The sequence below is a fragment of the Vanacampus margaritifer genome, chromosome 16 (genome assembly GCF_051991255.1).
Source record: "Vanacampus margaritifer isolate UIUO_Vmar chromosome 16, RoL_Vmar_1.0, whole genome shotgun sequence".
Classification (NCBI taxonomy): Eukaryota; Metazoa; Chordata; class Actinopteri; order Syngnathiformes; family Syngnathidae; genus Vanacampus; species Vanacampus margaritifer.
The window spans coordinates 19,950,444-19,963,915 of NC_135447.1; the positions used below are offsets into that span (position 1 = coordinate 19,950,444).

The 13,472-nt window shown below is 41.0% G+C and overlaps 2 protein-coding genes across 3 annotated transcripts in view; one reads left to right on the forward strand and one right to left on the reverse strand.

Annotated features, from left to right (window-relative positions):
- The window catches only part of LOC144036314 (glucose-6-phosphate exchanger SLC37A4-like), a 46,856-nt gene that overhangs the window by 22,288 nt on the left and 11,096 nt on the right, over positions 1-13,472 (reverse strand). For both annotated transcript variants that reach the window (XM_077546846.1, XM_077546845.1), the window contains exon 4: positions 12,539-12,785. In XM_077546846.1, coding sequence (XP_077402972.1) covers positions 12,539-12,785 — 247 coding nt within the window. The remainder of the gene's footprint in view (positions 1-12,538; positions 12,786-13,472) is intronic.
- On the forward strand, positions 5,074-6,687 carry LOC144036315 (uncharacterized). Its single transcript, XM_077546847.1, has 4 exons — positions 5,074-5,341; positions 5,418-5,468; positions 5,555-5,626; positions 5,696-6,687. The coding sequence occupies exons 1-4, from the start codon at positions 5,075-5,077 to the stop codon at positions 5,789-5,791; spliced, it is 486 nt and encodes a 161-aa protein (XP_077402973.1). The 5' UTR covers position 5,074; the 3' UTR covers positions 5,792-6,687.

The window sequence follows — 13,472 nt, forward strand, 5'->3', positions numbered from 1 at the left end:
CGCTGCACCGATCCGCCTGTCCATCTCCCGCTCCATCCTGCCCTCACTCGTGAACAAGACCCCAAGATACTCCTCCACTTGGGGAAGGATTTCATCCCCGGCCTGGAGAGAGCACGCCACCCTTTTCTGACTGAGGACCATGGTCTCGGATTTGGAGGTGCTGACTTCATCCCAACCGCTTCACACTCGGCTGCGACTCGCTTCAGTGAGAGTTGGAGATCACGGCTTGATGAAGCCAACAGCACCACGTCATCTGCAAAAAGCAGAGATGCAATGCTGAGGCCAACCAAACCGGACCCCTCAACGCCTTGGCTGCGCTTAGAAATTATGTCCATAAAAGTTATGAACAGAATCTGTGACAAAGGGCAGCCCTCTCTGGAAACAAATCGGACTTACTGCCGGCAATGCGGATCAAGCTCTGGCACCAGTCATACAGGGACCGCACAGCCCATATCAAGGGGCTCTGTACCCCGTACTCCCGAAGCACCCCCCACAGGACTCCCCCGAGGGACCCGGTCGAACACCTTCTCCAAATCCACAAAACACATGTAGACTGGTTGGGCAAACTCCCACACACCCTCGAGGACTCTCCTTGTAATTGTTTGTTGAGAAAAGTTCTTGAACTGTTGGACTATTTTCTTATGCAGTTTTTCAGAAAGTGGGGAGCCTCGCCCGAGCCTAGCTTTTGAACCTGAGCCTTTTGGGATGCTCCTTTCATACTCAATTACTCACTTGTTAGTGTGGATTTTTCCAAATGTGTATTTTGAGCATTTCTTAAATTTCCTTGTCTTTTGATGCCCCTGTCCCAGCATTTTTAGAACGTGTTTCGGGCGTCTAATATTAAATGAGAAACTATTTGGAAACAAAAAAATATCTTTGCATTCTATTTTTATTTACACACAACTTATACAGGAATTGGGGGTTGTAAATTGCAACTGCATTGTACTGTGTAAATGCAAAATCATAACATTATTGTGATATTTATAGACCTAACATGTACAGTACAGGTCAAAAGTTTGGACACACCTTCTCATTAAATACATTTGCTTTATTCTCACGACTATGTACATTAGTGATGCGCCGACTATTCGACCACCGAAAATTCAAGCCGAAAGAATATGGCCAAAAGAGGATTTTGTGGTGACGCAAAAAAAAAACAAAAAAAAACGCTGCAAGCAAGTGTTTGTTTGAATTAAACACCAAACACGGGAGTAAGTGTCCGCCTTGCTGCTTGCTGGCGTTTGTGAGTACCGGCAGCTTCATTGTGAACACCGGAGAAGGAGAGGGGTGTCGCTTGGTACTGCACTACAGGTGAGCCACTCTTTCTCCCGCAGCGCCTTCCTTTTTTTCTTTGATGAGACCCCATCGAGCGGTTCCACTTTTTCACTTGCATTCTGGTGGCCGTGCTAAATACTTTAGCTAATGTTAGCACTATTGCTATTGAAGTAAATATTCTGTTTCAATTTAATTATAACTGTTTTGATTTAGTTATAACTATTTAGAATTGGACAAAATTGCTTTGATTTACTCAGTATAGTTTTGTGTGGGAATTCAAATGATGTGAGGGGGTTAATTCTTTGTTCTCTCCTTAGAACATATGAGATGGGGGAAAAACTAATGTGTTAATTAGATCCCTTTGTTTATGCTAGGCGCCAGCAAGTCTCCTCTGAAAAACAACGTCAACTCTTATCTGATCTCTGTGTAACATCTTGCAACTGCGTGGGGGAAAAAGAGAAGGGGGAGCATTTGGTGACTTGTATTGAGGTATCATGTGACTGTCTGGGAGGAGAGCAGAGAGAGGGGAGGAACTTCTAGGACGGATGGATATTAGTGACGAGCGGAGGAAGAAACGACACAGATGGGGAAGAACAATGGCGGCGTTTGGCCGCTCTCTGTCGGTCTCAAAAGCTTTTGAAAATAAAACCTTAAGGAAATATCTCTTTTCACAGATCTCATTGTATGTTTTGTTAATCAACGACATGAACACGCAAATAGTAAGAATCCTTCGTCCTTCACTATCAACAGTTTTAAACAAGTAAACACTTACCACTAACTCCGAGTGACTACAGATCTGTACAGGACGCCATGTGTGACTTTGCAGTCTGTTCCCAAAGCCGATTGGCTGGTGTGAAGAATTATTTTTATTTATTTTTGTAACTTGCATTTTATTGTGTTTTTATTATTATTTTATTTTTATTTTTTTTACTTTTTTCGTTTTAAACAACAAAACATTTAAACAATACAGTGTTAGGGCAGATGATAAAAATGCAAATGAACAATGTCCATACATCGAATCCTTATTGTCCAGTGGCTCGTTTATTTTCTTCTTATAGTCCATCCATGTTTCCCATTTATCCTCAAACTGTCTCTCTTGTAGTCTTAATTTGTGCGTTAATCTCTCCATTACAAATAGATCATCCACAGTGTACATCCACTGCTCCACGTTCGGTGATTCTATTTTATACCATAACCTTGTACTTTTGTAATTGCTGTCAAGAGCACTTTGACAAGGTATTCATACTCCTTCTGCACTCCAGGTAAAGTACCTTGCATGTTTTTGGTATTCCATAACCCCCAATTATTTTTTAAAGCACACCATATCCGGTCCCAATACTCGTGTAACCTTTGGCAAAACCCCAAAACATGTGCATGATTCACATCCACGTGTCCACATACTCTCCAGCATGGTTGCTGGACCGCTACCATTCCTCTTTTAATTTTGGGGGTAACAAAGAATCTGACCATGTTCTTCCAAATGAACTCCCTCCAGATCCTGGAGTTAGTGGATGTGCACCGCGTTTCACAAATACTCCACCATTCGTCCTCAGTTATTGGCTGTTTTAGCTCTTCTCCCATTTTTCCTTGATGTAAAGGGATGAATGCCTCTGAAGCGACATCAAGCTTTTATACATATCTGAAATTGCTCTGCAATTTTTCCCCTCATATAGCTTCTTAAATATCCCAACGACCTTATATTCTGTAGTGGATTTGACCTCTTTTTCAAAATAGTCTTTTAGCTGCAGGTACCAAAAATAGTCATGTCCCTGCAATCCAAACCTGTCCTTTAACTCTACAAAACACTGCAGCTTGCCTTGCTCCACTATCATGCACAGTGCTGTTATTCCTTTGTTCGCCTATTGCTTGAACCCTTTATCATTCACCCCAGGAATGAACCTTCCAACTCATATCTTTCCACAACCATGTTCCATATTTCCAGTGTAGTTTTGATTATTCCACTCAGTTGATTACTTGATTTTTTTTAGTAAACCCTTGTGTGCTATTAAATTCTGTACCTCAGTGTTTGCCTTCCCCAATTCTATACTTTTCCATTTTGCAACATAACCCTCCTTACACCATTAAATCAAGGGTCTAATTTGTGCCGCATAGAAATATTCTTGGAGGCTTGGTAAAGCCAAGCCCCCTCTCTCTTTAGGAAGCTGCAGAGTTTTGTATCTTATTCTGTGTTTCTTCCCTCCCCATATGAACCTCGATATCCACCTATCCCACTCCATAAATAGTTTTTTGGGAACCAGCACTGGTAGAGACTGAAATAAGTATAACAGCTTTGGCAAAATATTTGTCTTAACCACCTCTATCCTTGAGCTCATATCCAGAATTATATTTGGCCATCTCTCCAAGTCACTCCTAATTTCTTGATTTAGAATAGTTTGCCTCAAATAGTTTATACATTTCTTTCACAATCTTTACACCTAAATAATCTATCGATCTACTCTTACAATTCATTTTATATGCATCCTTTAATTTCTTAGATGGAACATAATTTATTGGCAGAATCTGTGTTTTCGTGACATTGGCTTTGTAACCCGAGTAGTTACCATACGTTTCTAAAAGCGTCATGAATCTTGGGAAGCTTGTATCCGGTTGAGTTAAATATATCAATATATCGCCAGCAAACAACCCTATGTTGTGTTCCTCCCCTCCTATAGTTACCGCTTTCACCTCTTTTTCTTGCCTAAATTGCGCTAAAGGCTCAATGAACAATGCAAAGAGGCTTGGGGAGAGCCCACACCCGTCTTGTACCTCTTTCCAATTTAAATCGTCCAGTCAACTACCATTTATTTTGATCCTTGCCTGTGGATCCTGATATAAGGATTTAACGCAATTCACTGATTCATCACTAAATCCAAACCTTCTAAGTATTTTATAGAGAAATGTCCAGTTTACACTGTCAAAAGCCTTTTCTGCATCTATACTAACCAAAATTGCACTCTCTCCTTTATCATGTAAATTTTCTATAACATGGAGTCTCCGTCTTATATTGGCTTGTGTTTGTCTTTCTTTAATGAAGCCTGTCTGATCCTCTTCAATCAAATCCTGAGTAAATGTCTCTAACCGTTAAGCTATAATAGAAGTATAAAGTTTATAGTCCACATTTAGAAGCGATTGATTGGTTGATAGTTGTGGCACTGTTCTTTATCTTTCCCTTCTTTCAGAATAACAGTAATGATGGTCTCTTTCCATGAGGGGGGAATCTTTCCCGACCTAAGACTATAGTTAACTCTTTTACTGCCAAAGACGTTAAATGACGTTCTGCAAAAACCTACGGAGGAGCGCCAAAGACGTTAAAAAACGTCCTCCCATTTTTTTTTTTTTTTTTTTTGAAACGGGTGCTGTGAAGGCTTGCGGAGCTCTCCTGAAAGTTTCAAGCAGGTTTCTTGAGCCTAATGACTATTTTTGGCCCCTAGAGGGCAGCGATGACTCTCTTTTGACAAGATCGGGTGGGCGTCAGTAGTATAAAAGGCAAGGCGGGGCGAGAGCGTCGAGGAGGAGATGAGAATTGAGGAGAAACAAAAAATGGCGACCGATGGTAAGAAGCAGCTCACGCTTGATCGGTTTTTTCAAAAAGGAGAAGCATCAACCAGTGCTAAAGTGCACGTTTGTGACGACGGGGATGATGATGGTGACAACGAGGTTGACGCCGAAGCTGCAGCGTTGACGCGGCGGCAGCTTCGATCACGTCCTAAGGCCTCAGAGGCTAGCGGTGCTAGCGCCGGAAAACGTCATGCACGACCGAGCACTTCTGCACGCGAGGACGTTAAATCGGATGACGACGATGATGATGATGGTGACAACGAGGTTGATGCCGAAGTTGCAGCGTACACGCGGCGGCAGCTTCGACCACGTTTTAAGGCCTCAGAGGCTAGCGGTGCTAGCTCCGGAAAACGTGGTGCACAACCGAGCACTTCTCCGCACGAGGACGTTGATTCGGACGACGACGAAGAGTATCCTGAGTCCGATGGATATTCTTCGGAGGAGTGGGTACAATCTGACCACGGAGAAAGTGATACGGACAGTCTTTTATCCGCAGAAGACTGCGAAGGTAAGCACAAACTTGCTATGAGATACTTTTCCGGCACGCTGTTAGCACCTCGTGTAACGTGAATGTGCATTCATAGATCGCGGATCGTGCTCACAACGACGTCCCTCTGCAAAGACGACAAAGAGAGGTATAAAAAAAAGTGTTTTCAATACACCGTAACAACAAAAGAAAACGGTCTTTCGATATTATTGTAATTGTATATATTTCTTTCAGCTGCAGCTCAGAGTGACACTCCTCAGAGTGAGCAAAATAAAGGTCCAAGGACCAGTGGATCCCAGAAAAAAGGTAAACACATATATAGCATCACACTGATCTAAAATGAATATTATATGATATTGAAATGTATATTTGCAGATCCCAAAAATTCTGGCTGGCATGAAGCAGGCTGGCAGCCAAACTCATTCCCCTTTACTGCGGAGCCAGGACCGAGAGGTGCCGCAGCAGAGCTGAATTCGACCCGGCCAGTTGACTTCCTGCAACTCTTCATCACGGACGAGCTTCTGCAGCACATTGCTGATCAGACAAACTTATATGCACGCCAGTCTATGCAAAAACGGGCTGAAAGTCTGCCACACTGCAGGAGTCATGCTTGGAAGCCAGTGTCTGTGTCCGAACTCAAAACTTTTTTTGCACTGCAATTTCTTACTGGTTATATAAACAAGCCCAGTATAGAAATGTATTGGACTCAGGATGAAATAGAGACGACACCATTTTTCAGTCGCGCGATGCCTCGAAACCGCTTCCAGCTCATCTGGAGTTTCCTGCATTTCAATGACACCGAGACACACAGTTCAGACGACAAACTATTTAAAATTCGTCCTGTGTTCAATCACGTTGTAAGCAAATTCAAGGAACTGTTTCAACCGGGCAGGAATATCTGCATTGATGAGGGAATGATGAGTTTCCAGGGACGTCTTTCGTTCAAGGTGTACAACCCCCAAAAGCCGGTCAAATATGGTATCAAATCATACATTTTGTGTGACTCCCAAACCGGCTATTGTTTTAATATGCAACCCTATGTTGGTATTAGTTGTTCTCTCCCTGACACAGTGTTCAACTTACTGGATCGTCTGCCAGGAAATGGGTACACACTATTTATGGACAATTTTTATAATTCGATTGCTTTGTGTGAACGTCTCCTGGCAGCACGTACCAATGTTTGTGGAACGCTGAGGAAAAACAGGGGTGAACCCAGTGAGATCACATGCCTAACCAACACTGGCCTTGGGGTGGGGGGGAAACTGGTAAGGCACAACACAAATGTTTTGATTGTGGCATGGCAGGACAAACGTTTGTTGAGGATGGTGACAACGTTTCATGAAGATGAAATGCGGACAGTGGAGGTGTGGCGGAAGGCACAAAAAAAAAAGTGCCTTTCCAAAAACCCATTTATGTTGTGGACTACAATTCCAAGATGAATGGAGTGGACAAGATGGATCGAAACATCTCATACCACCCATTCACACGTAAAACTTTGAAGTGGCACAAAAAGTTTGTTGCATATATGTTCCAGATATGCATGTTCAATGCATACATATTGCACAAAGCAAAAAATCCTGGGAAGTGTCAACATTTTTTGGAATTCATCCAGCAGGTGGTGAGAGGGTGGCTGTTGCCACAAGACCAGGAGGAAGTTGGGATGGAAGGACATGAAGCCAGACAAAACACCAGGTCACCACATAATGATCCTGAAAGCCGACTTGATGGCAACATGGCCAAACACACGCTGCAACACATTCCTGCTACTCCCCGGAAAAAAAAGCCAGCAAGAAAGTGTAGGGTCTGCACACGAAAGGGCATTCGCAGTGAAACAAACCTGTGGTGCAAATCCTGCTGTATCCCCTTGCACCCAGGGGAGTGTTTCACTGTATACCACACAAAAAGAAAAATTGTGTAGTTCAAACTCCACACAATTGTAAATAGTCACACATGCACACCTTTGTAAATACTTTGTCAAATTGTTACGCTGTTCTGTAAATAAACTGTTACGCTGTTCTGTAAATAAACTGGTTATTTTGCAAACTAAAAACACTTTTTCATTGTTGGTGGTGGTGTATTACAGAAGTAAAGCACTATTTAGGTGTTTGTGGCATCATTTATGGACAAAAAGAAGTGTAGAATTCACTGGAGTGCATGAAATAACATCGTTTCACAAAAAGCTCTTTTTCTCCGCTTTTTGTTTCAAAACAGAGCATTTCGGTGAAACTAACCTATTTTCTATTGTTGATTGCTGAAGAACGGAATAAGGTAGAAACAAACTTTTTTTTCTGATGAAAGATGAGTCTCCAATCTTTCATTTGGTAGTATGTGTGTTTCCATAGTCCAAACACAACATTTTCTGTGGACCTTGAAAGATCAGTCAAAATGCTTAAATCGGCTGGCACTGGGGACAACCCGTTTTTGAAAACGTCTGGCAGTCAAAGAGTTAAATGAATCCCTTAAAAAATGGAATTAATTCACCCTTAAATGTTTTATAAAATGAGGCACCAAAGCCATCCAATCCCGGCGATTTCGCAGATTTCATTCGATTGATGGCTTTTTGAATCTCTTTCGCTGAGATTTCTGTTGTCAACCCTTCATTTTGTTGCAGACCTATACTTGGCAAATCCAAAGTGTCTAAAAATTCCATCATGCTTTCCTCACTCACAGATGGCGATTGTGAATATAATTCGCTATAATACTTCTCAAATACCCTTTCTATTTCCAATGGTTGAAATTAGATCATATTAGTCAATGGGTCCCTTATTTTGTCTATAGCAGTTAAGGCTTGTTGCCTCCTTATGCGTCTCGCCAAAACTTTTATGGCCCTAAATCCTCCCTCATAGTAAGTTTGTTTCGTAAACCTTGCTTTTTTTCCCACCTCCTCCAAAAGAAAATCATTAATACCTTTCCGAACATCATTAATCTGGTCAAAAATTCCCGAATCATTTGTCCGTTTATGCTGCTGTTCCAGTTGTCTTGATTTTGTAGTCTGTGTCTGATATTTTTTCAATCTAACTTTATTAGCGTAAGCGGTGTATGAGATCAGTTTGCCTCTAATCACCACCTTCAGGGTGTCCCATAAAATGGTTGGATCCACCTCTCCGTTATAATAAGTATAAATAAGTATTTCTCCTTTCAGTTCTCCAACTAGGTCTTTATTGTTCAGTACACCTTCATTAAGTCTGCATTTTGTTTATTTTTTCATAGAATTTAGATGACATTTTAGGTAGACTGCGCTATGATCTGCGATATCAGCCACTCCTATTCTACAATCTTTAACCCTATGTACATCATCCTTAGACATCAGAAAGTAATCAATTTTGGAATACACAGTGTAAACATCAGAGTAGTGAGAATAGTCCCAATCCAATGGATGTAATTCTCTCCATACATCCAGTACATCCAATATTCACATCATTACATTCATATATCTATTTATTTGTTTTTTATTTTTCTTCTCACTTGTGGTATTTAATTTGTAATTCAACACCACATTGACGTCCCCGCCACATACCAATATTCCTTCTGTTTCCAAAGTTATTAGATTGAATATTTTCTCATAAAACTCTTCCCCACTTTCCGGAGGAGCATACACATTGAGTAATGTCACTGATTGACCTTCTAGTTTCCCTTTTATCATGATGTACCTTCCCTCTTTGTCACCAACTTTTTTCACCAGTTCAAACTGCACCTTATTGGAGATCAATACCATTACACCCCTCTTGTGTGTTTGACTAAAGGAACTAGAAAACGAATTTCTGTAATTTTTCTGTAATTTTAAATGCTCCTGTTGCGATAAATGTGTAAAAATAACCTGCATCTTCTCTTTTCTAAACTTAGACAAAGCTCTATTCCTCTTTTTGTTATTATTCAAATCGTTAATATTTAGTGTCACCACTGTAATGTCATTATGTTGCATTACTTATATAATGATGATATGTAAATATTCCAAGCCCCTTCACTGTAATATAACAACTGTAAACAACAAAAACAACATTTGTATAAACCCAAAAACAGAACTCCCCAGCAAACATGGACCTTGTTTCCAATAGGACCCGTCTCCCTGTTGGTAGGAGTGGGGGATAGCCTTCCAAAGAACGAAGGCCCCCCCTAGTGGTTGGGGATATACCTAAAGTGGATCTTCCCATCCTACTAGACAAGTCCAACAGTCACTATCTCACATGAATCCCTCGTTGAATATTTTATTAAATAAGAATTATTATGAATAAGTTGGGATGGGTGATGATCACGGAATGTGCATCTTCAAGTGACCCAACAGGGCACCGGAATTCTAATTTTATAACAAACATCAAAATGAAAAATAAAATAAAGGGGGGAAAGAGGGAGTTGGGGGAAAAGGAAGGACTGTTACTAACTTAAGGACCATGTTACTAACTTAAGCTCTTAGAGGGTAGAGATTTTCCCGTTTGTGTCCCCACCAACCTCCCCCCGTTGAAAATAACGTTTGTGTATGTCTCCCTTCATACCACAAATAATAAACCATGGTTCTCATATACAAAAATGCTCACTCACCCAGTCAGTGTACAGTATTCAACTTAAACACAGGATACACATTTCAAAGTTATTTTCCGTAATCACACTCTCCGACTGACCCAGTTATGAACCGTCCTTTCCTCTTCTGAATTCCTGCAGCCTTTTCCACGGTTTGCCGCGTCACGATTGGAATCCGGTGCGACGACTTCAGCATTTGTCCCGAGCCTCGCGCCGACTCGTTGCCATGTTGAAGCCCTGATGCGTTCCTCGAGTGATGGTTCGCCGCTTCCAGCCTCTTGATCTCGTCCCGCAATCTCCGTTCCTCTTTTCCTCATGTACCACGTTACGTCCTCTGCGCTGTTGTAGATCTTGGGGCCATCCGACCAGTGAATTCTGTTCCTACTCAGGGGTGTCAGAAACGTATATTTTTTTCTCTTACAGAATTTTTTTAATCTCGGAGTAGGATTTGCGTTTTTTCAACACATCCGTCGGGTAAACGTGCTCAAAGAATATCTGTCTCCCTTTGACTTGTATTTTCTGTTTCCTTTTTAGCCAGAATGTCCTCTTTAGCCTTGTATTTGAGAAAATTGACCACAATGGACCGGAGGTGCGCCCGGTGACGGTTTCTGTGCGCTCGCTGAATGTGTAGTTCCGCGTCACCAGTTAGCTCACGGCGAAGGAGCCCCTTCACCAATTCTGGCACTGATTCGTCGTCCTTTTCCATCACGCCATAGATCCTCAAGTTACAGCGCCGTCCATGTCCTTCTACCTCGGTCAACTTCTCTTGTAGTTTCTCTTTCCGTTTTAGCAGAGTGAGGATAGCTTCTTTCGCGTCATTCCATTCTTCCAACTGTGCCACTCTCGCTTGTGCTTCGGCAATATCCTTCCGCTGCAGTTACGTTTCCGCGATGATTTGTGTCATTTTGCTGTTCATTTCTTCCATAAATTCACCAAACTGTCGCGTAACCTCCACTTTAAATTCTTCCTTGAACGCCAAGAGGTCGTCTTTAATCTCTTTCTTCAAGTCTCGTATCTCTGTCGTGATCGCGGCAAGTCTTTCGAGCAACATTTTCTGTTGCTCGACGCTGCCATTGTCGTCACCTGCTGCCACATCTTCGAGTTCGTTATCTTTCTGGTCTCTGGACATCGCTTTTTTTCTTGAAACTTCTCTGTCCTTGACCCTGACTCATTTCTTGTTAGTTTACAATTTGCGTTAAGTTATTTTCATAGTTTTGGGGGCGAATGATCATCAAATTGACTCAGGAGCTCATCACTACACTGCCATCCCGTTCAGCTCCGCCCCGGAAGTTCCAAGAAATGCATTTTTAAACGTTGGTGATATGTGAATGTGCTGATTTTAAGTGCGCCGCACAGTGTCCCACTCCAAATAGCTTACAAATGCATCATCCGCACCGCACGCATCCGTGCCCACCGGCGCGAAGAACTGTACATTGACTACGAAGTGCAATTGCACCGCAACAAAATGCTCAGTTTCTCACCCCGCGTTTGGTGTTTAATGTGCCATTCACTAACATGTCTCTGTTGTCTGTGGTGTGGACGCATTTCAATTTATATTGTGCTTTGTTAAATTGCCCGTGATAAATAGGCCTAAATATTTTATAATAATATAATTTTAATTAATTATAATAAATGCAAAGATAATAAAAAAATGGCATAAATTTTTTTCGCCATTTTGGTTTTCAGCTTAGCATTTCTCATTTGAGGTTTTTGATTTCGGCCCCCAAAATTTCTTTCGGTGCATCCCTAATGTACATTGTAGATTCTCACAGAGGGCATCAAAACTGACAAACTAACGAACACATTTGGAGTTATGTACTTAACACAAAAAGGTGAAAATAATAAAATAAATAGCCACCCTTTTCTTTTATTAATTTTTTAATTAACTTTTTTTTCTTGGCATTCTCTCAGTGAGTTTCAAAATGTAGTTACCTGAAAGGGTTTTCCAACTGTCTTTAACTCATTCATTCCCAGCCATTTTTACTGAATCAAACCCCTTTGCTCCCAGCTGTTTTACTGGATTTTGACTGATTTTGCAAGGCCCTCAGAATATTGTGTTCTATTGCAATAAAAACATGGAACTTACCAAACGAAAGATTAGAGTCTCTTCTTTCATCAGGAAAATAAAGTATATTTGATCTGTTTCCGTTTGCAGCAATTAGCTTTTCATCATTATTCACAAACCTGTTGAAAACACTGGGGAAACAAGCTTGTTGCAACATAGCCCTGGTTGATCTCTGATACTCTGCTGCCACCTGCTGGCCATTTTTTGTAGTAACTACCATTGTTTTAAGTGACTTCTTCAGGTCAGAGGCTGCATCAAAGCCTTCTGTATGCTCTAGCATAAAAAACGTATAAATAAGTTTTTGGGACCATGGCATTATTTAAAATAGAAAGTTTTTATACATATTTGGAAGCAAATGAGTTAAGAAGTTCCCAGATGCAAGAATGCCAAGAGTATGCAAAAAAGGACCAGAGCAAAGGATGGCTATTTTGAAGAATCTATAATATAAACATGTTTTCAGTTATTTCACCTTATTTTTTTTTGTTAAGTTAATAACTCCACATCAGTTCATACATAGTTTTGATGCCTTCAGTGAAAATCTACAAAGTAACCAGTCATGAGAATAAATCAAATGCATTGAATAAGAAAGTGTATCATCTTTGCACCAAAAATCCACCAATATTTTTCTTTTTACTCACCTCTCATTAACCCCTTCATGGGTGCCACCCCGATACCAGGCAGGCCCACATCCTTTGGCTCATTCTTCACCAACACCAGAGTCACAAGTGAGAAGGCAGCGCAGAAGACACCTGACATTGTTAGGATGGTCCTCCAGTCATAGTAGTGTAGGAGCACCGTAACCAGGATTGGGCCCAGACTCCCTGCCAGGTTCATGCTGCAGGACAGCACAGACCACCATGTTCCAAATTGGGAGGGCTCAAACCACTGAAGGAATAGATTGTGGACATATTTGACTATTTGTCAACAGAGTCCAAGATAAATAGTAAAAATGAATCCAATAAAGTTGTGAATTGTCAAATCATACACAGTAAATTCTGTAAACTTGACTCTATTTAGAGAGGGGCTAAATAGAATACGTTTTAGAGTAATATTTACACTTGGAAGAGAGTAAAATAAAGAATTGAGAGAGAAAAAAATCACTCAAGAGTTGAGGAACAAATGAATAAATAAATAAAATAAAAGTCGCTCAAGGGTTGAGGAACAAACTCACACCTTCAGCTTGAGAGACTGACACACTACCACCTAAGCTATGCCCCTCCTACTGCTTGCTTATATCCAAGAGGAGACCAAAAACATTGTTTATGGTCTTGGAGTTACGAAGATTCCAGATGATGATGAACGGTATAGTAACACCCAGCAGGAGCTGCGTGGCTCAGGGAGTAGATCGGCTGTCTCCCAAGCTGAAGGTTGTAAGTTTGTTCATCAACCCTTGAGTGACTTTTATTTAAATACATTTATTTATTCAATTCTTTATTTTACTCTTTCAAATAAAAATATTACTCTAAAATTGAGTCTTTTTGGTCCCACTCTAAATAGAGTCAAATTTACTCTACATAATTTACTGTGTAGATTCCAATTTTGGTCTTATTCAATTGGAAATTGGACACCATA